Here is a 24,549-nt window from a genome sequence, read left to right as displayed (position 1 = left end):
CGGGAACACCCACAGCACGGGGCGACCGTGCACAGCTGTCAGTGCGTGCAGCAGTTCAGCAGCGCTCGTACAGCGGGCGAGCACACGCCGCGCACAGCTCTGCACCCGGAAGGAGCGCGGAGCCGCTTTGCGCGAGCTGATTGGTGGCGTCAGGAGTGAGCGGCGTGTGCTCGGGCCAGTCGTTGATTGAAACGAAGACAGGCGGTTTCTCCCGCCCCGCCCGCATTCCTTCCGCCAATCAGAGCGCGTTCCGGCCGAACGAGGGCCCGCGATTGGTCCGCGTTCCGCGCGTGGCAGGGCGGCGGGCGCTGGTTGGAGGCGCGGTAACCGTCAGCGCCACTTCCTCGCGCGGCGGAAGCCGGCCGGCTCTGCGGCGGGGCGGGGGCCGCGCGGCAGCGGCGCATGCGCAGACTCGCGCGCAGGCTCGCGGCGGCCTTCGCGCGGAGGGGCCGAGCGGCGCGGCCCGGGGCGGAGCGGGGCCGGTCGCGGTCGCCGCCGGCGGTTCGCGGCTCAGCCCGGCCGCTGTGGCGCTGCGCGGCCGCCGCCATGCCGGGTAGGAACAAGGCGACGTCCGACTTCGGCCGCCCGGAGCTGACGATGGGGCAGCAGATCGGGGCGAGCGGCCGCGACGCCGGGGGCCGTTCGCCTCACGGGGAGGAGGAGGAGCGCGGAGAGCTCGGCGGCAACCTCGGCGACCCCGACATCGTCAAATCCCCCAGCGACCCCAAGCTGTACCGGTGAGGCCCGGGGCGGTCCTCGAGCGGGGGCCGGGGCGGCGGGCTGCGAGGGGGGCGCCGAGGGGGCCGGCGGTGCGGTGGGACCGTGAGGGGGAAGGAGCGCGCGGTGCCGCAGCACGGCCTGAGGGCGGCCGTCCGGACGGTGAGCCGCGTGTCCCGGGGCAGTGCCGGCTGCAGCACTGCCGGGTGCAGTTTGCGAGTTGTAGCGTGTGCCTGAGAGTTCGGGCGGAAACGCGACGTTGCCGTTTTGTTGAGCGGGATCGGAGCGGCACGCGGCGGTGGCACGGTGTGGGCCGCAGCCCCCGGCTCTCCCCGGGCGATGCGCTGCCTCCCGCACGGCGCTGTGCCCGGCGCTGCGCTCGGTGACATTGGCTGAGCCAAGTTCCCAGCTGGCTGCTGGACGCGCGCTGCTCCCATTGGCTGTGCCGGAGTTTTACTCCTCCCTTCTTGTCCCGCTTCCGCGCCGCTTCCCGCTGCTGCGGGCTGAGTTCGCGGCTGGAGGGGCTGCCGGCTCAGGAGCTCCTGCCTTTGCTGCCTGTAGCGGTGATGGAGCTCGGGCAGCCCGCGGGGAGCAGCGCCGGCGGTGTGTTCCGAGAGTCGGGGGCCTCATCTGCGTGCACGGCACTGGAGAGTGTGTTTACGTGTACCGCGGAGTCAGTGAATACCGAGGCCTTTTAGAAACCCTGTGCTTAACAGGTGGGATTCAGGTGGAAACCAGGAGCTGTACCTGGTTGGGTTGGTTTGTGTGTGCGGAGGTGAGCGTCATGCAGCACAGATGCACAGCTACACTCAGGACAGGGAACTTCATTGCTGCTGGAAACACAGCAGGCTGTGCTCAAAGAACTGTATTTCAAGCTGGGATATTTAAAGGCAGAAGGTTTAATGATGCACGTACTCTTTTTCTCTTCTGCTCATAAATTGGTGGTGATGTGTAACGCATCTAACAGGTGTTTTAATTTGTCTGGGAGCATCAGTCTTAGACTGTGACGTGCCACCGAATGATCTTCTCAGATACACTGTTCATAACAGCAGGGCAGACTGCAGAGCGTGCTGTCAGGAGTTTGTGCAGACAGAAATGATCACCCACGAGCCTGAAGATGAGTACTGTCAAACTGGTATCATCTGTTCCTTGGGCCTAATGGTGCTGTGGGGAAGGGATAAACACAGCTATTGGATACACCTGGCTGAGGAAGGGTAGCTCTGTTAACACATCTATTAAATGTTTCTTGTTTTGTAGTCTTAAGAAGTGTGATTCTTTGACACAGAACTTCTTGTCACAGTTTCCTTCCTTACCCCTTTGCTCCGTACCTGCCCATGACATTCCGAAGCTGTCTGTGCCATTTGTTTTCAAGCTGATCGTTTGGCTGTTTACCTGGAGCTCGATGTGCAAATCTGCTTTGAAATTTCTTCTGCCTCATTAACACAGTGGACACACTGCAATGTTCTCCTCTGGCACAAGCTTGCTCTGCGGATCGCGTTTCTCTATGAAGTGGGATGGGCCCATGGGTTAGTTTCCATAGAGCGGCTTGAGCTGAAGGGATCTTTAAGCCCACCCAGTTCAAGCCCCCTTGCTGTGCACAGAATTGCTGCTCGTTAGTGTAGGTTGCCCCATCCAGCCTGGTCTTGAACGCTCCCAGGGTTTGATGCCTCTGGGCTTTACACTGGAGCAGACACTGCTGGTTTTTAGATCAGGTCAAGTGATTTCTGGATCCTGGATTCCTGTATTTCTGCAGTTGGCAGCACTATGAATGGGGCTGGATAGAAAATTATAGACAAATGTACGCACTTTGTAACATACATAGGTATACAGAGGTATACTCGCATCTGTGTATGTGCACACAGAGACTTGTGTGAGTTGATTCTTGATAGCAGTCCACCCAAGCAATCCAACTTGTTGGGGCTGTGGAGATGTGTCCTTTTAACACACACCTGCCAAATCTGTGTGTCCCATTTGATGGAAAACATTCGTAAAAATCAAATAAAATGGAGTCTCCGTGGCCTACTTTGAGGCAGAAACAAACATCTTAGTTCACCTGTGTAATCTATGTGATGAGAGCCTGCCAAGCATGATAGTCTATCGATGTTTGGTTTCACCTATTCTGGGTCCATAAAGCTTTCTCTAACCGGGCGCTAGTAACTTGTCTGTTTCAGAGAGAGGCATAAAAGCCTAAATCAATGTCTTGAGCACTGTGGGGAGAAGGGCTTTTGTTTCTGCCTGTAGTTGCTTGCTCCTTACACTTTCAGCTGTTAAATATCAGAAGAGTCTGTACTTTTCCACTGTAGAGCTGCCCACCTCAGCTGCCTCCATTTTATATGGAAATCTCAGTTAAAAAAGACAGAACTGTTACGGGAAATGCAGAAATGTTCATGCATCTGAACGTTCGGATTTGGGAGCTGGGTGTATCCATTGCAAATAATTGTTCTTTCAGGTATATCAAACTGCAGAATGGCTTATGTGCACTTTTAATTTCGGATTTGAATTACGTGGATGATGCCCCATCTGCGTTATCTTCAGAAGAAGAAGAGGAGGAGGAGGAGGATGAATCTGAAGAGGAAAGTGATGAAGATGACTCTGGAGCAGAGATCGAAGATGGGAGAGAAGGTTTTGATGAGGACTGTGATGAGGGGGATGAGGATGATGACGATGAAGAAGATAATGAGGATTTCAATGAACCTGATGACAGTGAACTAGAAGAGCTGGCTGAAAAGGAAGAGACGAGAAAGAGAGGCTGCACAGAAAAGCAGGTGTGTATTTAAAGCAACAGAGTGGAAAAAAGTATTATTGACAGCTTCCTTGTGCTCTGAATCCTCGTGATGAGGCATTCAGACTTGTTCTTTTTATGATGCCGGTTGCTTTGTCTTCTGCATCTGTCATTTTCCTGGAATGTTCCTCAAAGCAGCTTTGACTGAAACTGTTGTATTTCCTCAGTCTGCAGCAGCCCTTTGCGTTGCTGTTGGCAGCTTCTCTGATCCCGAAGATCTGCCTGGATTAGCACACTTCCTGGAACACAGTATGTATCTGCTCTTATTTCGTCTTCTCCAAGTGCAAAATGAGTGCTAGCTAGCTCGGAATTCCTCTGCTATTTTGTGTTTCAGCTACCTGGCATTTAGTTTTATTAGTCAGGTACATTTGTCCTTGTATGAAAATAGTGCCTTAGGTGGGAACTCTTAATGTGGGAGGAGGTGTCTTATCATTTGTCAGGCCATGCCTTAATGCTCTTCTGTTAAATGTGGAGGGAAACGTTACATATGATTTTATAAACCTTTTTCTGTCTAGCAGCAGATGGTAAACACACAGTGCAGGTACAGAAACCTCAGAAAGTTTCTGATCAGGCATCTTCAAATGCTACTGCTAGTTTGTGGTAACTCTGCTGATTCCCATTGCAGTGGTTTTTATGGGCAGTTCAAAGTACCCCGATGAGAATGGGTTTGATGCATTCCTGAAGAAACATGGGGGCAGTGACAACGCCTCCACTGACTGCGAGCGGACCGTCTTCCAGTTCGATGTGCAGAGGAAGTACTTCAAAGAAGCCCTTGATAGGTAACTTTACAGAACTGGTGCTTGGGTGTTAATGGGTGTTTGTGCGTGTATCCAGAGCCTGCTGTAGGACTGTTTAGGATCCATGTGTGAGTCCTAATGCGTGTGGCTCTCGGATAATTTTGCCACCTCTAAGCTTGTAGTGTTTGTGATGGGAGGAGTCTTGGGCAAAGTGACAGCTGCTCTGGGGGCTGATGGAGCCCTGGTGGGTGACTCATCCTCTGGAAGGTCTATCCTTAGGATCTGGGGCTTGGGTTTTGACTTTGCTCTTTCTCAGTGTAGTCTGTAAAGCTGATAGTTGGAGTGTTTTGGTGCCGTGTGTGCTTCAAAATTGTGCATTTAATCCAGCCCTGGTTACTCAGTGAAATGTGCTTCTGATTTGTGAGGAATTCCTTAACCTACTGCCTTATGCTGCAGCCCCACCTTGTGAGTGGTTTCATTCAGTGAGAAGAAATTATTCATTCACGAGGGCATGTCTGCTGTCACTGCGAAATATCTCAGGAGGAGAGCAGACACCAGTGTGAATTTATTTTGATCAAAATATGTTCCTCCCATGAAGCCATTGACTGGGGCTTGCGCATTGTACCAAGTACTGCCTGAGGTTTTACCAGCTTATAGGTATTTGAAAGTGAGAAAGAATTGAAGATATTTTTAATCTGTCACAACAGCTCACTTAGCGGAGGGGAAACAGAAATGAGGGGTCGTACTGAACAACTGAGGATTCTTGTGTGTTCCTTGTGAAGTATCTGGTGCTGGCTGCTGTTACAGCCAGGAGCCAGAGTAGGTGGATCGTTGGTCTGATCTGCTATGATCGTTCTTGGATGTAAATGCAGATAATCCCGTGTTCCCCCGCTGAAAAGTACAATTTCTTCTCTTCCATAGGTGGGCGCAGTTTTTTATTCACCCGCTGATGATCAGGGACGCAATAGACCGAGAGGTCGAGGCTGTGGACAGTGGTAAGAGTTCCTTTTTCTGTGTGTTTACTGCATCATCTTAAAACAAAGTGCCGATTTTTAAAGATCGTTTATTGGTTTCTGGTTGGGATTACCTTTACGTTTTAGTTAAGTTCATTCAATTGCACAGAGACACCAAACTCTTAGTGATGTCTTTTTTTAATTTCATGGAATCAGTGGCCGATAGTGGGAAAAACACTGAGCATGGTGCCACCATTGAGAGGCTCGTTTTTAATCTCAGGATGTTTGTCAGTAACTGGTAGCACAATTACATAACACCTGGGTAATCCTCAGTGAACAACATGGCAGTAGGTCCAGCATAGCCTCTCTGTTCCCTCCTGTCCTCTGGGGCTGGTGCAGTAAGTCAGGGTGGCTGGACTTGTCTCCTTCTCCTAATAAGATTTGCCTCAAATGTGTTTTCCAAGCCTTTTTCTTCATCTGTCCTCTGTTAAGAAAAACTGGGCAGCTCAGTCCAATTTAAAGAAGTGTCCGTACAAACAAGGACCTGCCTTGTGATGGAAGGTGGAGCTTCTTCAACATTATTTTGCACCTTCACTTGTGCTACCTTCATCGTGCAGTTCCACTCCTCTGCTTGTGCTGACACTGCAGCAGTGAGCTGCCCACCCCTGTGTCACCGTGATAAACTGGCTGCAGAATAATGCAAAGAGTGAATTTAGAGCCCTGCTGTGCATGTTTCTTATTACCAGAACATGCATTGGAGAGGATGAATTCTTAATTCTTTCCTATTTGGATTAAAATGGATTGCAGAACTGCGTTTTTGGAAATATCTTGCTCAGTTTTCATTTCTTCATGTCCCTTTTGTCCCAGAAGCTTTTTTGCAGGGCCTGTCTGTAGAATACCAATGGTTTGTGTTCCCCTTAAATTTAACAGATTGAGGACATTCAGACAGGACAAACTGGAACTTTTTGTGCTTTTCCTGCTTTATCCCTCTCTTTATTTCTCAGCAGTGAATTACTTTCTTTCTCCTCTTGGCTTACTTTGATCACTGCTAGCACAGCCTGTTTCTTATTCTATTTTCCTATTTCATCTTCAATTAAAAAAAGATATTCTAGACTGCATCCGTGTTTTGAGTTTAGTTTTTTTTCTGTGACTCCAAATTCTTAGACATGTCACTGCAAAATCTTTAACAGAGTATCAGTTAGCACGACCCTCCGATGCAAACAGGAAGGAGATGCTATTTGGGAGTCTTGCCAGGCCTGGACATCCTATGAAGAAGTTCTTTTGGGGTAAGTTCTGAATTCATGTTATACAGCAACAATAATATTCGAACTTCTAGATGCTTAGAAGATGCCCTGATGTGAGCTGTCTTAACACAGCAAACACTGTTCTTTCTCAGAGAAATATTTGTTTGATAGCAAAGCCCTTAAGAATAAAAGCAACAGTTACTGCTTTTTGCTGATGTTGGAAGCAGGTTGCCACAGGCAGATAATCACAATACTTTCTGTTAAGGTGAAGGTGGTGCTTTTTGACTCATCTCTGTCTTGTTTAAGCTTGCTTTTGCAATTGAAATTGCATGGAAAAATAGTGTGTTCTTGGATTTGAGTCTAGTGAAGCTTTTCAAGGCAATTAATACACTGTCAGGGTTGTAGAAGCAGACCTTCACTATTACGTGAGAGGAGCAGAAAGGAAGTTTGTCCTTTCTGTCCTGGGCAGCAGAGTCCTTCTAAGAGCTCCCCCACTCTAATGACACTGCTGGGTGTATAAATTGCAGTGTGATGGGTACAATGTGTAATGGAGTTATCCAGCTTTGAAATGCAGGTAATTTTCAGAGTTCAATAGTGACATGCACTACATCACATTTTCTCCCCCCCTGCTTTTTCTTTTCCCCCCCTCCCCTGTTCCGTAAGTTCCATTGGTGAGGAGAAGCTGGTAGCAGTCAGTGAGCTGCCCAGTACACAGTATGGGTGATCTGACAGTACAGAAATATCAACTGTCTTTATCTAGGAACTGGAAAAAATAAACTTCAGTTAAAGTTCCTTTAACTCCAAACTTCTCACAGGTATTTTTAGTGTGCTCACCATGACTAGGCTCAGTGACAGGGGAGAAGAATTTCTCAGTATATCTGTCCTTGACATAACCAGGATATACATAACTACCTTTTAATTTTTGCAGGTAATGCGGATACACTCAAACACGAGCCTATAAAGAATAATATTGATACCTACACAAGACTGAGGGACTTCTGGCAGCGCCATTACTCGGCTCACTACATGACTTTAGTTGTCCAATCTAAAGGTAATGTCAGTTGTTCCCTATAGAAAAGATCATTGGGGTAAAGCTGAACTAGTGGATTATCCTGTCCTGCAGGAAGTATTTATATGCAGATTTTAGCCTGATTTCCAAATGAGACCTTAAGTATTTGTGCTGTGTTGGTGTCATTCTGACACTTATTGAGGAATCTGTGACTGAAACGGATGTGTAGGTTCCATATTCACCAAAAAGGCAAAACCTCAAAGTTCTATTTAGAAGAGAAGCTGGTAGGATTGTAGCATCAGACCACCTTAGTGACTTAATGCTGCTGCTTTCCCTGCTGTGGACATTCAGTCACCACAGAAAATGATACTTGGTGTCCCGGCTTCTTGTTCTGGATGGAGCTTTTTCAAGGGAGGTTTTAAAATAATACACATTTCTCTCGGGATGACAGATGTACATTCTGAGTGGCTGGGTGGGTTTTTTTCCCCCCAATAAACTGGAAAACTATTTGCAAATGGAATTGTATTTCATTTCAGCAAAGAACTCCAGACTTAGGGGTCAGTTTTGCTGAGACAAAAGGAAAGGAGTTGCTTACAAGTCCATTTTGTAGTGTGGAGCCGTGCTGAAAACACAGCTATGTACTGTCAGTCAAGTCAGATTTGTGCTCAGGGGGTTTGCTGAATGCCTAAGCCTGATTCCAGTTTCTGTCTGTAAGATGGAGGGGGTGATTTCAGAGGTGCTTATTCTCCTCTTCTCCCATACTTTTATTTTCTGGTTAGACTGTAAACAGAGGGCATTAAACACCGCTGTAATAATCACTCTGGTCATTGAAAAAATCAAGCTTCAGGTTTTTAACGCATCTTCTATAGGAAAGGAGATGGGGAAAATGAATTTGTAGCACTGCGTTTAGGTGTGAGAGCTGCTGACTGTACGGGATGGAGGAGGATGGGGTGAGCCCGCAAGAACTGCTGGTTTGGCAGATCCCAAAGTCAGCAGTTCTTTCCCAGTCACACCAGCTACACTTCAAATCCTGACTGTCTCATGCTGACTTCTCAGGAGAGTACACAAAAACAGGTGTGACCTAAGAAGTATTTCAGTGGGATTGACTCTCCTAAAGCTTGTAATTTAGAACACTGCCATTTTCCAGTGTGCTGATTTACAGCCTCTTTGAAATAATGTGAAATAGGGTGAGGAATCTGTCTTGGTTCTTCAGGGAATTATGTTTGTCTTCCTTTTGTTTCCTTCCTTAATAGAAACACTGGATACATTGGAAAAGTGGGTGACAGAAATCTTCTCCGAGATCCCAAATAAGTAAGATTTCCATGATACGTAAAGGCATTGCAAATTCTAACACTCTCCACGCTTAAAAATGACTGTTTTGCTGGTTTGTTTTTTCGTATCTCTTAACGGAGATGTTAAGGAAGTTATCATTTGCTTATCCAGAAAATGGACAGCTTTGAAAACTGAAGGCTGACATTAGTTGTTTCAGGAAGACTTTGTTTACACACAGCACTCATTGGACATGCACACTGTGCAGTGCCGACTCATAGCTGTGTTTGCTTAATTTGTGCTGGTGCCTTTATTTTACTGTGAATCATTTAAACCTAGTTTGTCATTTTATCTTCCTTTTATTTGCTTTCTGTCAAGAGTAATTAAAAGCAAAACAAATTCAGTTTCTCAGATTTTTAATGTCATGAAGGTGGCAAATGATTAGAACTTACATACATTTAGTAACTCTCTTGCGGTGTGCTATCTAAAAAGGGTGTTCTGCAGAGGTTTAACCAACTTGGAAAGCATTTAATTTTCTCTTTCAGTTTCTGCTTTTGTGTAATGCTTATTTCTGTAGTGATTAGGAAATGCACTCGTGTCTGGTGCCATACAGAGACACGTTTGTCTTTCTGACCCCCATCCTTCTCTTACTCCTTTTCCACACAAGACAGTGTGGCTGGCCTCTGTGAATCTGAGGCTGGGGGAAGTTTGCTGCTGTTGTTGGCTTTCTGTTAGGAAAGCAAGCTCTTTATTGTTACTGCCTTGGAGAGAAGGAGAGGGAGGAGTTGATGGGTTAATCTAAATCTTGGGTAATTACTCAGTTGTGTGGGGAGTGCAAGTGAATGATGGGTTTCCTTCCAGCTGGGTTGGGTGAGTCCTGAACTGCATTCTTTGTTAAGGGCCATTTTCTGCTTGTCTGCTGTTCTGCTTTCCTTGCTTCAGAGCTGTGTGTGCTGACTCAGGTGGTTATCTCAGTGTTGAGTCTTCCCTGTTAACACCGTGCTGTCATTTTCCTTTCAAGTGGTTTGCCCAAGCCCAGCTTTGGCCATCTGACTCAGCCTTTTGACACGCCAGAATTTCACAAGCTTTACAGAGGTAAGTAAAGTAGATTGGTTACAACATTTTGAATACATAGGTGCATATTTCCTCTGCTTTCTGAAAGTTTAAGTAATCATTTGGTTCTGACTAACATTTAACTATTCTTCCTGCATTATTTTAAATTCCCGTTCCTGATTATGTATTTATACTCAGTACATTTGTTTCTGCCTAGTTGTTCCAATCAGGAAAGTTCACTCACTGATTATCACCTGGGCGCTTCCCCCACAGGAGGAGTATTACAGGTAAAAGTGGTGCTGTGTTTTCCTTCTACTGTGCTTGTTGTAGATAATTGTATTGCCTTTCCCGAGAAGCCAAAGAATCACACTTGTTTGTGCTACGGATTACTTTGGGTCAGCTGGAAGAACACTTTTAAAATGAATTAAACTGGTGCAAATATAATTCTTTTTATAAATTGAATGGCATTGATACACAGCTGATTTCACATCATTCCTCATGACTCACAGCAGCCATCGGGTTCTGAACTCCCACGTCCTTACCCTGATGCACGGTCAGCGTGTTTGCAGTTGTTTGTGCAGCAATTTGAATTCTTTCTGTAAAAAGTACAACCTCGTGGCATTTAACTTTTAAATTCTCTTCTAGAGTGAAGCCACTTCATTATATTTCCTGGTTGGTGGGGCATGAAGGCAAAGGCAGCGTTCTTTCTTTCCTTAGGAAAAAGTATGTATTTCTTAAGAATAATAACTAAATGCTTTGGTATGATTAAAATAAAAGCAAACTGTTTTGCATATGTATGTTTCATATATAAGAGTGTGTGTGTGTGTGTGTGTGTGTGTATATATATATATATATATATATATATATATATATATATATATGTAAAGTCAGTTCTAGTCTGCCTTTTTTAATGTATTTTCTAGTGATATAAATGGTTTCTGGTCTGTGTTTGGTGGACCAGTAACACCATGCCTGATTTTTAAGTGAACTCCAAAAGGTGATTTGGTTTTTTTGCTCTCTTTCTTAAATTCTGTCTCCTGAGGTTTACCTTTTTATGTTGAAGAACTTGGTGTGAACTGGAAACAGGCTGAAAGGCACTGAAATAGAGTAATGATGTGCAAATTGTAACTAAGCTTTGGTAAAGCTGAAATGGGTTACTAATAAATGCCTTTAACTCTTCCATAGATTTTGGGCTCTTGCGTTATATGGAGGAAATGGTGAGACAGGATTTGAACAGAACTCCACATACTCCATCTTCAGCATTTCTGTAACTTTGACCGATGAAGGTTACAAACATTTCTATGAGGTATGATAGACTGTAACTGGGTTTCCTACTGTTTTCCTACTGGATGGAAAAAGTAATCCATTCCTTTCTGCCTGCAGGTGGCCCATGTTGTGTTCCAATACGTGAAGATGCTGCAGCAAAGAGGGCCAGATAAAAGGTAAGTGTTTGCCATTGCATCTGCTATTGGCAAGATTCTCCTTCCCCATTAACCTTCTGTTTGTAGAGTTTGCCTGTTTTGGTGGGTTCCTGGGGCATAAACTAGTCAGTAGGAGAGTTTGTCTGTGTGGGAGACATGTCTGTATTGAAGTTTAATAATCAGTTTATTAAAAGGTTGTGCTTAGTGGTTCTAGTTTGATTTATTGTTTTTGATTGCTAATTTCAATAAGGTGAACTAGTATAGATGTCAGGTGTGGTTGTGCAATGGTTTAATAGATGTGTTAAGGCAGATCTGTGGAAGGCTGTGGTGTTCTGGTGTTACTCTGCACTGATTTGGTGTCTGTTTGGAATTCTTTCCTCCCTCATTTCCAGAATATGGGAAGAAATCCAGAAGATTGAAGCGAATGAATTTCACTACCAGGAACAGGTATTCACCCTCTGTTTTCTGTTGGCATGTAGGTAAAGCATAAAAAGGATTTATTTTATTGCTTTTTAAATTTTGAACCATGCTTTTGCAGTTCTATTCAACAACAAACAGACAGTGCCCTTAAAGTAATGGGGCTGTATTTTACAGAAAGCTTTTTCCTCAACAAGTCCATGTTCTTTTCATTCTCTCTGTCCTAAGCTCTTTTCTCTTCCAATTTCAGTCATGAGGCTCTGTGAAGTTCTGCGCCAGTTAACAGAGTTCTGCAAACTGTCTGATGCTTTGCAGTCCTCAGGGTCTGATTTCACTTTCTCAAACCAGTTTTGGTGCTGCTGACTTGTGGGAACAGGAGAGCAGTGGGGGCTGAAAGGTTTACCTTGATAGTGGCCTTGCAAGGGTGGATTTAATGACCCTTTGCCTGCTGTTACACCCTTACACAGATGAATGTGGGTTTGGATTAAGTCTTCTTGGCTTATCAAAGCAGTAACTAGCAAAAAACCTTGGCTCTTCTTATTCAAGTTACAAAAAAAATGAAGAAGGGAACACAGTAGAGTTGATCTGAGAAGTGTTGCTTTACCAGCTTCCTTGATCTCCCTACATTTAGCTGTGTTCTCATCTTTGTTGGTTGGTGTTTTTCAGATGGCACTAAAATATACTTTTGGGAAAACAAATCCATGCTGTGTACGTGGCTTGAGAACATCGCTGAGGTTGATTGATTTCTTTAAAGTACACAAATGCAAGAAGTACAAAAAGAAATAGAACAGGCAATATTGGGAATGGAAATATTTTTCTTTCTAGATGCTCCAAGTCTGGTCAGGCCCTTTTACTGCTGCCAGTGCTGAGTGTCAGATGTTAGAAGCATCATCTGTAGCAAATCCTTCCCTCCGCAGCTCTGCCTTCAGAAGAGCACGTGGAGAACATCGAGTGTCTTGAGAGGCCTTTGAATAACAGGACAGTGATAGTTGCAGGTGGTGCAGACAGCAGGGATTGCTGCCGACAACCCTAAGCAATGCATGATGGAGCAGCAGATTGTTTTAATTGGGATGAGGTATCACTGTCAGGTGCATTTTTAAAGTGTAGCATGGCGTTACTTATTGCAATACAGCTCCTATGAGTTTGTTAGCAAAGTGTGGAAAAACTAAATGCCACCCCAGACTCAACGTGTAACTCACACTCAACATACGTGACCACTTCAACATCTGCTCGGACCAGGAAACTGATATTTTAACTTTTGATTGTGCAAAAAATAGCTTTACTTATTTGCTTTCAGACAGATCCCGTTGATTATGTGGAAAGCCTTTGTGAGAACATGCAGCTGTTTCCAAAGGAGGATTTTCTGACAGGAGACCAACTCCTGTTTGAGTACAAGCCAGAGGTGAATCTTCTTTGAACTCTGATTACATGTTTTGATGTAAGGAAAACATGGGCTTACTATATAATATAGGCATATGTAGACATATAATTAGGCTTATTACAGGCAAAGGTTTTGTATTTATTGAGTCACTTTACATACTTAGGAAACAAGTTTTGTGCGTGTAAGGTTGTGATGTCTTGTTCTTCATCCATGAGATGAAGGAGTCTCAGCTGGGTCAGGCAGAGCCACAGCTGCGTGTGAACTGAAGCGCTGTCTTGAAATTACAGATCATTGCTGATGCCCTTAACCAGCTCAGTCCTCAGAGGGCCAACCTTCTTCTGCTGTCTGCAGCCAATGAGGGCCAGTGTCACCTAAAGGAGAAGTGGTTTGGAACGCAGTACAGCATGGAAGGTAAAGCAGTGGCTGAAACATAAAGAGCGCCTGGTTTGCGCATCTGAGCAGCACAAAACAAACCGCGTGGGAGCAGGGGAGTGAATCCCCAGTGAGAAACTGACTTTGTCATTAGTCAAGTCATCCTGCTCTGCGGTGGCTCTTGGGTATCTTTTGGTTCCTGCTCCCTGGTTTCATAAGTGTGAGGTGGCAGTGATCTGCTTGGCTGCAGGTCAGATCCTGAACAGAGAAATAAGCACAAATAATGAGGGACGGGGCATCTTGGAGCCCAGATTACTAGTCTGGGCAGGCTTGATGTACTCCTAAATAAGATTGCTTCAGTCCTGTTCCACGGGAGCTGTTAGGAATGGATCTAGAAAAAGTACAATAAAGCAGATGACACAAAGGACCATGCTGCAGATGTTTGCGGAGATAGTAGGAGCTGAGAGGTGACTGATCTGGGAAATGGGAAAGCATTACTTCCTGCTGAACTAAATCTATCTCATATTTATTAATAGATATTGACAAGTACTGGAGTGATTTATGGGCCAGTGACTTTGAGTTAAATCAGGATTTACACCTTCCAGAAGAGAACAAATATATAGGTAAGGCACCTGAGCATGGATGGAATCTTCTAGTAACTTATTTGAGAGGTTAATGCGGTTAACGTAGAAGTGATCTTTATTTCCATCTGAACATCAGCTCTTTTTGCAAACTTAAATGAAATTCAGGTGAACAGAATTCCCATTTATTGAATAACCTTGTATGTGTAAGCTGGAAAGCTGACTTCATAACGAGTGTAAACTTACAGATTGTACGACACCAGCAGATCCCCCACAGTCAGTGAGCACTCACAGATTGTGGGCACCTATGGGGGGGAATTTTATTTGCTTAATCTGCTGGTTTTGAAAGTAAACAGCATCTGGGTTTGTTGCCAAAACCAAATAGAACACAGAGCCATAATTTACAGCCTATATGGAGCATAGTGTTACCCTTCTGTGAAGCTTGTGAGCCAGCATTCTGCTGGGCAACTGAAAAATGAATGTTCTTCAGGCCCAGGGAAGCAACTTCTGTCACGTATTATGTAGCAAACAGAGGAGAACAATGCATTTACTGATAATTTTGAAGACTGTGATGTGTTTTGGCTGCCTGTGAACACCACTAACTTGTGCTTTTGGTTTGGTTTTGATTCTGCTAGCCACGGACTTTGCTTTGAAGGTTGCTGACTGCCCAGAGACAGAATATCCTGTGAAAGCACTGAGCACGCAGCAAGGCTGCCTCTGGTACAGGAAGGATGATAAATTCAAAATCCCCAAAGGTAAATGCTGTAAGCTTTGGGAGATGACAGAGCTCTTGTTACCAGCTGGAATTTATTTGAAGGGCAGTAACTCGTGCAGCCTTCACCATTTAAGCTCAGGTGTTACTGCTGGCTCTTCCACGGTCCTTCTGACACACTCATTGGCTGCAATACAACAGGAGTGGGTAAACCACCCTGCAACTAAGAAACCCTGCAGATCCCTCAGGTTAAAAAGTGAGATCACCAAAACATACTGAAAATACCAGCTTTGGAGAGTCTGGCTATGGACAGAATGCATGTCCTATGGAGTTTGGCTTTGTGTTTCCTAACAGTTCTTATTTTTAAGGAAAGATTTTGGAGTGAAAAAGAAGGTGTTTAATTATGACTTATTATAAGCAAAAACATATTCCTATAACTCAGTGACATTTCCATTACATTTGAATTGTGACCATAGAACAACGTGATGGAATAAGGTTTGACTTTGGAAAGCTGTCACTCTTTATACAGAGTCTCACTGAGGTCTCCTTTCCCCACCAGGTTACGTTCGTTTCCATCTGATCTCTCCATTGATACAGCGGTCTGCAGAGAAGTAAGAGCCGTGTTACTTGTGCGTGCTGTGCAGGGTAACCATAGTGCCATACGTAGTGAATTAGTGTGAAAAGAAGCTCATTTTAAACTGGAATGGAATAGGATTTCCTTTCCTTAACATTTGTTGTAGTTTATCTGTCACTTGGCAAGGGTGGTTTTGCAGCAGGCAGTTGCTGTAGCGGATGGGTGTGTGTGCATTTTGTGCTGTTAATCCCCAGTGCGAGCTGTAGGAAAACTGGTGTGCCAGAAGGAAGTGCTGGGGGAGGAGCTGGTCCTGCAAACAGCGTCATGGCCTAATCCAGGAACTTGGCCTCCAGGAGCAGAAGAGCATAATGCCAGAGTCTGCAGCCGTGTGTTGCACAGACTCGAGGCTGTAGCTCTGCACACACTGCGCTTTGGCCAATCTTAGGCTGGCGTTGCTGTCTGCAGTAAATTTCATAGTGGTTTATCCTGCTGAGACCTGCACAAGGAGTGTTTTAGGAATGCCGTGGGGATTTATTTATTGCTTTTTGAGTTGGAATCCAGGCAGCAACAGAATTCTGTAAGTTTGAGACAGGACGGCAATGCCCACATTGCAGCCTGATTTGCTGTAGCTTGTCAGTTTCTTTCTTGCTAGACAATGATCTCGTTCAGGCATTGTTACAGTGTGTGTTCCTATGCTGAACTAATCCTATGACATGCAAAGCTGGAATCGTTCCTTGCAAAGAACAGCTGAATGTCAAAATAAGTCTGGAGGGAAATCCTCACTGTATATTTCCAGAGCTGTTAAAAGTTGGTTTGAGTCTCATTTTGCTGAGGTTTCCGTTGCTGTTGGAGAATTTCTTGTGTGTACAACCAAGCTGAATACCCTCAATGTTCACCCTTTGCCCTTTTCTGTGTGCAGCATAGTGTTGTTCGATACATTTGTGAACATCCTTTCTCACAACCTTGGTGAACCGGCTTATGAAGCAGATGTTGCCCAGCTGGAATACAAGCTGGTGGCTGGAGAGCACGGCTTAATCATTCGAGTGAAAGGATTCAATCATAAACTACCTGTAAGTACTAATTAATTGATTTGCTAAGGAATTCCTTAGTGAAGAATATCGAGCAGAATTGAGGAATATGCTTTAGTGTCTTCTATGCTGATCAGATGATTTTTTCTTTTAATATTATATTTGGAATCATATGCTTGTCGTGTCAGAAAAATGACTTGTCTTGTCTTCACAGCTTCTGTTTCAGCTCATCATTGATTACTTGACCGACTTCAGCTTTACTCCAGCAGTTTTTGAGATGATCACAGAGCAGCTGAAGAAAACGTACTTCAATATCCTTATCAAGCCTGAGACTCTGGCCAAGTGAGTTCTGGGAGAGCATAAAAGAGGCTGCACTGCAGTTGTTGAGGTTGAGCACTGAGCCCTGAAATCACTGCTCTGTGCTGGTGGAGGTTTGTTCCAGGGCAGCTTGTGGCTCTGGTTGCTCAGGCAGCTCTGCAGCCAGCGTATCAAACTCGAGGCTCAGACCGGGCCTGCAGGTAGCTGCTGTAGTGAAGCAGCCAGCAGCGGGGGCTGAGGCAGGGCAGGGTGAGCCCACAGTGGTGCTCTGGGTACCATCTCTGTGTGCTCCTGAGTCACCAGTGGGATTGCTTACATTAGGCAGCTCCTGGTGACTTGTGGTTTTGTTCTCCTTCTGTTTATTGCAGGGATGTCCGTCTCCTGATTTTAGAACACGGCAGGTGGTCCATGATAGACAAGTACCAGACGCTGATGAAGGGCCTTTCCATTGAGGCTCTCTCATCCTTTGTTAAGGCTTTCAAGTCACAGCTCTTTGTAGAGGGTCTTGTGCAAGGAAACTTCACGAGCAGAGTAAGTCGAGCTTCTGTAGCTGGTGCACATTGGAACGCATTCTTGGAGTGGACTTAAGCACTGTTGCAGTCTTTCATTTCACCTGCAAGCTTGTGGCCTTTTCTGTACCAGCTTGCTGATGCAGGGCAGCTTCATCCCCAGCAGCTTGGGAGTGCTCACATGGACAAAGCCTGATGGTGCAGAGCTGTCCAGGGGGACTTGGGATAAAGCGAAGCAGTGGGGATTGAGGGGGCTCAGCTGTTCTTTGCTGCTGGGGTCACTTTCCTCATGTTGTGTGCTTTGATGTGTGGCTCTGAATTGTGGCTAGCAATTCTCTTCTGAATAAAACCTGTACTTTCTCCCGTAGGAAGCAAAGGATTTCCTGAATTATGTTGTTCAGTGAGTATCTGACTCCTACACGGTGCACGTGGTAACTGTAATCCGGTTATTTTCTGGAGGAGGGGGCTGCGGTGAGAGCAGTGCAGGAGCTCCCTTCTCCCTCCTGGGACACCACAGTGCTGGCACTTCCTGCAGGTGCCCGCTCCTCAGCACAGGCAGGACTTTGTTCTGGTTTGGGGAAGGTTATTTTGGGGGAAAATAACGTCAGTCTGAGCCTGGGAAGGTCTGGGTGTTGTGTTGGCTGCGTGTCTGACACTTCACTGCTCGTGTTCCCTTCAGGAAGCTCCAGTTTGCTCCGCTGGCCCATCCCTGCCCTGTGCAGTTCCGGGTGGTGGATCTGCCCAGCACACACCTGCTCTGCAAGGTGAAAACACTCAACAAAGGCGATGCCAACTCTGAAGTGACCGTGTATTACCAGGTAGCGTGTCAGCCCAGTGTGTGCTGCCCCGATAGCTCTGCTAGCTCCTGGTGCAGCAGGTGTGTCCTGGGGGCAGTTCCTGTACACAGACGGTACAGAGTGCTCCAAAGTTGTCCCCTCAATCTGTGTGGCTCTATGAAATCACCCTGAATTCTTCACTTTCTTTCTTTCTAGTCAGGTGCCAGGAGCCTCAGGGAATATACCCTTATGGAGCTGCTTGTGGTAAGTTACAGGTCGCGTCTCAAAGCCTGTGAAATGTTCTTACCTGCAGATAGTGCTTAGAACTAAGATATGGACAGAGAGCACAGTGAATATCTAACAGAGGGCACAGTGAATCTCTTGCTTATTCCGAGTAAAACTGTGTTTGGGACGGGATACCCAAATGGATGCACTGAAGGGCAGAGTGGGAGAGTTTTAGACTGAGAGCCTTCTTTGTCCCCTGGGTGCAGCTGGAAGGGCAGCAGTTGTTTTCCCATGTTGTGATCCTCTTTCTGTATTGAGCCTCAGTGGTGGCTGCAGAGGAGCACAATGTTGTGACACATTTGTGCTTTGTTTCAGATGCACATGGAAGAGCCCTGCTTTGACTTCCTGCGAACCAAGCAAACCCTCGGGTGAGTTCACTGTGGGTGCAGCTCCCACGCAGCTGCTTTGGGGGCTCCTGGTGTTCTGCCTCTGGAAACATTAATATTGCTAGCACCTGCTGACATGAACTGCAGCTGAGTTGCTCTGGAGTCCTTTATGAACTGCATCTACTGCTTGTGTGTGAACATGGAATTATTCTGCATGAAGCTGTTCCTTCTCTTCCTCTTACCTCTTACTGTTCCCCAGGGCAGCTTCACAGCATCCCTGTGGTGGTGAGACTCAAGTCCTCGTCTGCCCTGTGGAACTGGCACAAGCCTTTCACAGCTGCAAGTTTTTTGCTGTGCTTGTTAATTCCCACAGACGCTGTGATAACCTTTACAGATCTGTCAGAGAAAAGAATGAAAACAAAGATGGGAGGATTTGAGATTTTTTTGTAAAGCACCAACAGTTATCGCCTGTAGCTTGCCTTGTAAATGGAGGTGTGATGAATGGAGATGTAATTGTTCTTGTGGAATGACTTGAGTTTCCGCTCTGTTTGTTACAGCTACCACGTGTACCCCACCTGCAGGAATACTTCAGGGATCCTCGGCTTCTCTGTCACAGTAGCAACGCAGGCAACCAAGTACAAGTAGGTGTGGAAGCGCGGCTGCTGCGGGCTGAGTAAGAAAGCTGTCAGCAGGATGTGTGTGGGGTGCGCACTGAGGTGGGCAGCAGACCTTGTGTGTATTTGGGACCCTGAAGATTCCCCTGCTGTAGTTTATGGTGTATTTCTCAACATCCAGCTGTTTCTGAGGTTACATAAAACCTTCCTTTTGTTTTGCCAGAGCAGATAACAGCTGACTTCAGTTTGCTTTGGAGCACATCTGCTCCCATTTCAGTTGGTAGCATTAACAGGTGGCTGTCTCAGGCCCCTGGCTTGGCTCTATGAGGACAGTTGTGTAAGAGCCCAAATGGAATGTCAAAGAGCAGTCACTGCTTGAGCTGTGACACCGCTGACAGATGCAGCCATCACTGGAAAACACCACCTAAATAAAGCAATAGCCTTAAGCCTCTTAGAACTGCAGCAGTCCTAACTTCATTAGGAAGAATAGCTCAAGGACTAAGTGGAGCATCCCGCTGCTCTCTGACTCCCCACACGACTGCTGTCGCCAAGCAGGTTCCATATAACGTTTCTTCCAGCTCACCTTCAGGTGCCAGAACAGCGGTGGGGTTTTGTTTTAAGCTGGAGCAAATGACACCTTGATGGGGATATGAAACATCTGCACCTGAGCAAACTGATTCTGTATCTGGGAGAGCTCAGTACGTGCAGAGTAGTGCTACCTCCAGTGATTACATTGAGATGTGAGCTCTGTGTCTTGGATGGAGGTCTTTACATTATGAGCCCCACAACCTATTGCCATGACATTTCATCTCAGTGAAATACTCACCTGCAAGGCTGAGGGCTGCAGCTGGGTCCTGACAGCATTGCTGCTGCTGGCTGCACTGCAGCCCAGTCCCTGCATTGCAGCAGCTGTTCTTCTGGCTCAGTGAGGTCCCTGCATTTTAGCAGTCCTTAATACACTGTTTTCCCTTATAGTGGAGGATCAGAACAGACAAGTTGGTTTTTGTTGCTCTGTGGGTTTCTGGGAGTGGGGGGAAAACCCTGTGTGTGCATTAGTATTTTTATCTTGTTTTTCCTGCCTGAGCTGATAGAATTATTTAACTCTTCTTTAGTTCTGAATTGGTTGACAAGAAAATAGAGGAATTCCTTTCTTGCTTTGAAGACAAAATCAAGCACTTAACTGAAGAAGCTTTTAGCACCCAGGTAAAGATCAAGCTTAAAAAGCTTTTTATTCCAAATGACACTTGGGGGGTTTGGTGACACCAATCCAGTGCATTTCTGAGGCTTCTAAACAAAGGGCTCGTGTTTAAGTCCTGCCTGTTGCTCTTTGCACTGAGCAGTTGCTCTAAAAAAATACAAGTTTGAAAACAAGGAACTGCCTTGTTAACGTTAATCTGTGTTTTCTTTTAATAAAGGTGATGGTTGATAAGGCTGCAAAGTAAGGATGATATTTAAACCCTCTGAACCTTTACTTTCCACATAGGTTACAGCTTTGATAAAGCTTAAAGAATGTGAGGATTCCCACCTTGGAGAAGAAGTCGACAGGAACTGGAATGAAGTTGTGACACAGCAGTATCTCTTTGACCGGCTTGCCCGGGAGGTGGGTATGCATCCCTGCACACAGCTCTGTTCAGGCTGCAGCATGCAGCCAGTGGGATTTCTGCTCCCAGCACCACATGGACCGTAAACGTGGTGCTTTTAAAAGGTCTAAGGGATACCTGCTGCAGAGAAACCACCGTTACTTCTAAAATCGTGATTGCTCTCTTTACAACCTCATTCCTTTGGGTTTCAGATAGAAGCTCTGAAGTCTGTTACAAAATCAGACCTGGTCTCCTGGTTCCAGACTCACAGAAGCAGCAAGAGGAAAGTGCTCAGCGTACACGTGAGTAGTTCCAGTCAGCTCGGTGGTGCCACACTTGGTAACCTCCGAGGTCTCAGTAAGGCTGTGCGGTAGGAGAAGCCATGGCCTCACTGCTTTCCATCCACACACCAGGTTATATTGCTCACCTTTCTAATATTGGCTCCTGGATTGCATTTAAGTCATCCATACTTAGCTTTCAGGCAGATCAACACAGAGAGCTCCATATTATAGAAGCTTAAACCCAGGTTTGTTCTATATGGCAACTTTTTTCCCAGGTGGTTGGATTTGGAAAACACGAAGGGGATGCAGAGGTTACAGCTGCCTCAGAAGCACACAACTCTTCATCTGGTGAAATACCTCATCTTAATTTCTTGCCCCCCTCCTCCCTGATGGCTGATGTCACTTCCATCAAGGACATCAAAGCTTACACATCAACTCTGAATGTTCTCCCTTACCATAAAATCTTAAAATAAAAATGGCATCTTGCCGTGCAGTACCGCGTAACACAGGTGCTTTCTGCAACCAATATTACAAACCTATTTATTTGTATTAAACAGGGCTGTAATATTAGCTGTGGCCAGGAAGTTTCCTTCACATGGTTTTCAGTCACCCCCCACCCCCTCAGCACAGGCACAGCCCCACACAACCCCAGCCTCCAGCAGCAGAGAAAGGAGAGCTTTCCCTTCTCCAGCTGTGTGAAGGCAGGGGCTGCTGTTCTGTTCCAGCTGTCTTGTGCATCATTCCAAGCGCTGTAGCGGTTGTTTAATAGCAGTTCCATCTCCCCAACGAATGCTGCAGTAGGAATTAATTAGAGCGGGTGGGAGAAGCAGCCTAAAGCATCCATCTGACACTGCCTTTTAAATTTTTCTGTATGTGTAAAATAAAACGGAGATGAAATAAAATAAAACCTAGATTTAACTGTGGAAGGAAGGAGTTTGGTTGCTGCATCCAGCTACTTACCCCAGGGTCATTCAGCTTCAGGCTAAACAACAGAAAGGCTCCAGCTGGTAAACAGAAAGGGGAGGCCTGATGGAACTTGGAGAGAAATGCTGGAGGTGCTGCCCGTTCTGCGCCTCGTGCCAGCAGTTCATCACTGTCTTTGGGGAGGAGGTTTAACTACTTGCAGTGCTATCAGAAGTGTCCATAGAACGGCCATCACTCAGCTGCAGATACAGTCTTGCTGCAAAGGTTTATTATGAAATAAATAAAAAGTCCTTAGGAGAATTTTGAAAAATCTATTTATGAAGCCTTAAGATGCACTGGGGAGAATTACCTATGGTTACATTTTAATCTCAAAAGAACGAAGTTATTTTGGGCAAGACGCTGAAATGCCAAAAGATTTGATTATCATACAGGTGGAAGATAACATTTATGTAGCAGTTTCTAACAAACCTTCCCATCAAAGGAATCCTCGTATTTACACATAGCAAACATTAGCTAGATTTAAATGATGTCTTGCATGTTGCTTTCTGTTGGTTTCTTTAATATGTAGAACCCAGGAATATAATGTAACTGATACCAAATGTCGAGGCCTTCACAGTGGTTATACAAGGTGTATGTCACAGCCCAGATGCTTCAGAAGCATCAGTGGAAGGGCTCCAGCAGCCTGCCGCTGCAGCCTGCATGCACTGCCAGTCTAGCAGAGTCCAACAGAAGTCACCGTGCAGCCAAGACGTTTCCTGTTTTGTTTAATTGCTGATCTGCATCAGTAAGTCCGGTATCCCTGAGATAGGAACCACTGTAACGAGGGGACAGCTGCTCCACACGTTACGTCTGTGACAACAGATGACGATCCTGGTATCAGATGTGAACTCTGCTAAGTCGAGGCCTGAATGTTTTCTGCTTTTCTAACCCCCTCAGTGTTTACTGGCAGCGAGTCGTTTCAGTAGTGGCTCATCATAAACCCAGCATTCTCCATCTTCATGGAATAACTAGAGGAAAGGGAATAACCAAGAGTAAGCTTGTCATGCCTAAACTGCAAAGGGACAGCAAAATACGACAGGCTGTAAGACATGAACGCTACTTGAAAAAAGCTCACCCTTGTTTCCCATGGCGTCTCATTCTCCTTTCTGGCTCTGGCTTCAGCTCTTTGTCTTTCCTCGAGTGCATGCTTCGCAGCTGTAGCCGCATCAATGTCTCTTATTTTTAAGTTGTAGGTCACATCTTTCCATAAGCTGAAAACAAGTTTGCATGGAGACAGCTTAGAGAAGCACAGTGCTGAGAGGCTGCAGAAACCTATTACTGCATATTAGTTACTGCTGCTTGGAGAAGTGATCAGTTCAAAGGACAGAAATATACCTATTAAACCACAACTGCAGTGCCTACTGCCAGAAATAGAGGTTGCAGCAAAGCTCTCTGGCCCATCAGCGAGGATGTGACCAAGAGCTACATCTCCTCTTTCCTGTCACAGCCCCAACCTGCTCGTGCTTCAGTCCCTCCCTCAGTGAGGGCCAGGGCAGAGTGCAGCTGTCCATGCAGTGAGCAGTTAGGAGCGCCCACTCAGTCGCACTGCATGCTGCTCTGCTACAACAAATAGAGCTTTGTCAGTTTAACTGAAGTTCTTACCAGCGAGACTCAAAGTCCTCTTGGTCCTCCAATTTCCTTACCTTCTTCTTAATTATAGGCATTTTCTTGGTATCTATAAAGACAGCATTCTCCTAGTGAGAGAGGAAAAAAAGGCATCAGTTCTTTATCTGAACTTATAATGTACATCCCATCACATTCCTGTGTACTGGTTGTATTCAGGACCTAAATCCTCAACATTCCTGTCACCTTTTGAGCATCTTCCCACAAGTTCCCAACTGCTAACGTGTCAGATTTTATACTTCCATTATATACACACACACAGTTTAAAGAAGAAGGAAGGTACTTTACCCCTGTGGAGTATTTTGCATACATGACCCCATTCCATTCTCCTTCCACAGAGCAGAAGGGTTTCTTGTCATTAGGAGAACTAGGAAACAAAGCAGACATTTCTCAGCTGTATTACAGTAACTAAAAAAAAACCCAAAGGATCAAAAACTTATCTTAGATAATTCAGGGCTAAAAGCTCAAATTCAGATACAGCTAAGAATAGTTCAGAGCACGCTAGGCTAAAATGCAGGTTTATGTAGCATTCCTCACAAACCCTCTGGCTGGAACAGACACCCCATGGCACGTAATCACCACGACCCGAGTTGTTGGGTAAAGATGTTTCAGGATTTCACAGTGTTAACTTTAAAAAGCACCATCAGCACTTAAGTAGTGAAAACCGAAACAAACTGCAGCAAGGTGCTTGCTTACAAGATTTCAGCTGTAATTCTGTGCTTCTTTCCTCCATAAAATGGTTTTGTGTGGAAGACAATGGAAGCATTATAGCCTGTCTTTGAGCAGCTAATGCTGCATTCTCCACCGAGCTCGATCCATGGCACAGTGAGAATAGACCTGCAATTATAAGCACAGATACACCCATGTAGAGCCTTGTAAGTGAGAAATATGAAATATGATGTGTTAAGAGATGAGAGAAATGAAAACACCAAACAGGGTATTTACTTACCTTCCATAACCATTAGGGAAGGTCAAAATATAATGTTCGTCATAATCCAGGCATGTGACACACCCTATTAAAAAG

General features: G+C 45.6%; 2 protein-coding genes across 9 annotated transcripts in view; one reads left to right on the top strand and one right to left on the bottom strand.

Moving 5' to 3' along the window:
* Positions 1-385: 385 nt before the first annotated feature.
* On the top strand, positions 386-22,155 carry NRDC (nardilysin convertase). The gene is made up of 31 exons (XM_072343575.1): positions 386-737; positions 3,167-3,482; positions 3,667-3,748; positions 4,125-4,278; positions 5,158-5,231; positions 6,380-6,475; positions 7,362-7,484; positions 8,696-8,753; positions 9,733-9,806; positions 9,982-10,051; positions 10,410-10,487; positions 10,950-11,070; positions 11,148-11,206; positions 11,578-11,632; positions 12,900-13,004; positions 13,271-13,394; positions 13,892-13,978; positions 14,572-14,691; positions 15,208-15,259; positions 16,142-16,292; positions 16,465-16,592; positions 16,937-17,099; positions 17,446-17,477; positions 17,757-17,895; positions 18,070-18,117; positions 18,454-18,506; positions 19,022-19,105; positions 20,191-20,281; positions 20,562-20,678; positions 20,871-20,960; positions 21,215-22,155. The coding sequence occupies exons 1-31, from the start codon at positions 403-405 to the stop codon at positions 21,410-21,412; spliced, it is 3,477 nt and encodes a 1,158-aa protein (XP_072199676.1). The 5' UTR covers positions 386-402; the 3' UTR covers positions 21,413-22,155.
* The window catches only part of OSBPL9 (oxysterol binding protein like 9), a 50,750-nt gene continuing 48,305 nt past the window's right edge, over positions 22,105-24,549 (bottom strand). For all 8 annotated transcript variants that reach the window (XM_072343576.1, XM_072343577.1, XM_072343582.1 and 5 more), the window contains 6 exons: positions 24,475-24,538; positions 24,222-24,362; positions 23,814-23,892; positions 23,505-23,596; positions 22,978-23,113; positions 22,105-22,870 (listed from right to left, as the gene is read on the bottom strand). In XM_072343576.1, the coding sequence (XP_072199677.1) occupies positions 22,796-22,870; positions 22,978-23,113; positions 23,505-23,596; positions 23,814-23,892; positions 24,222-24,362; positions 24,475-24,538 (587 nt within the window). In that variant the 3' untranslated portion in view covers positions 22,105-22,795. The remainder of the gene's footprint in view (positions 22,871-22,977; positions 23,114-23,504; positions 23,597-23,813; positions 23,893-24,221; positions 24,363-24,474; positions 24,539-24,549) is intronic.

Source organism: Excalfactoria chinensis, chromosome 8 (genome assembly GCF_039878825.1).
Source record: "Excalfactoria chinensis isolate bCotChi1 chromosome 8, bCotChi1.hap2, whole genome shotgun sequence".
Classification (NCBI taxonomy): Eukaryota; Metazoa; Chordata; class Aves; order Galliformes; family Phasianidae; genus Excalfactoria; species Excalfactoria chinensis.
This window is presented reverse-complemented; position numbering and strand designations above follow the sequence as displayed.

What these genes read in the sequence shown, in the direction of transcription:
- NRDC (XM_072343575.1), top strand. Translation starts at nt 403, where the DNA reads ATGCGCAGACTCGCGCGCAGGCTCGCGGCGGCCTTCGCGCGGAGGGGC. An exon ending in GGTCGAGGCTGTGGACAGTG is followed by an intron (nt 5,232 to 6,379) that starts GTAAGAGTTCCT and finishes AATCTTTAACAG; the next exon opens with AGTATCAGTTAGCACGACCC. An exon ending in GATTCAATCATAAACTACCT is followed by an intron (nt 16,293 to 16,464) that starts GTAAGTACTAAT and finishes TTGTCTTCACAG; the next exon opens with CTTCTGTTTCAGCTCATCAT.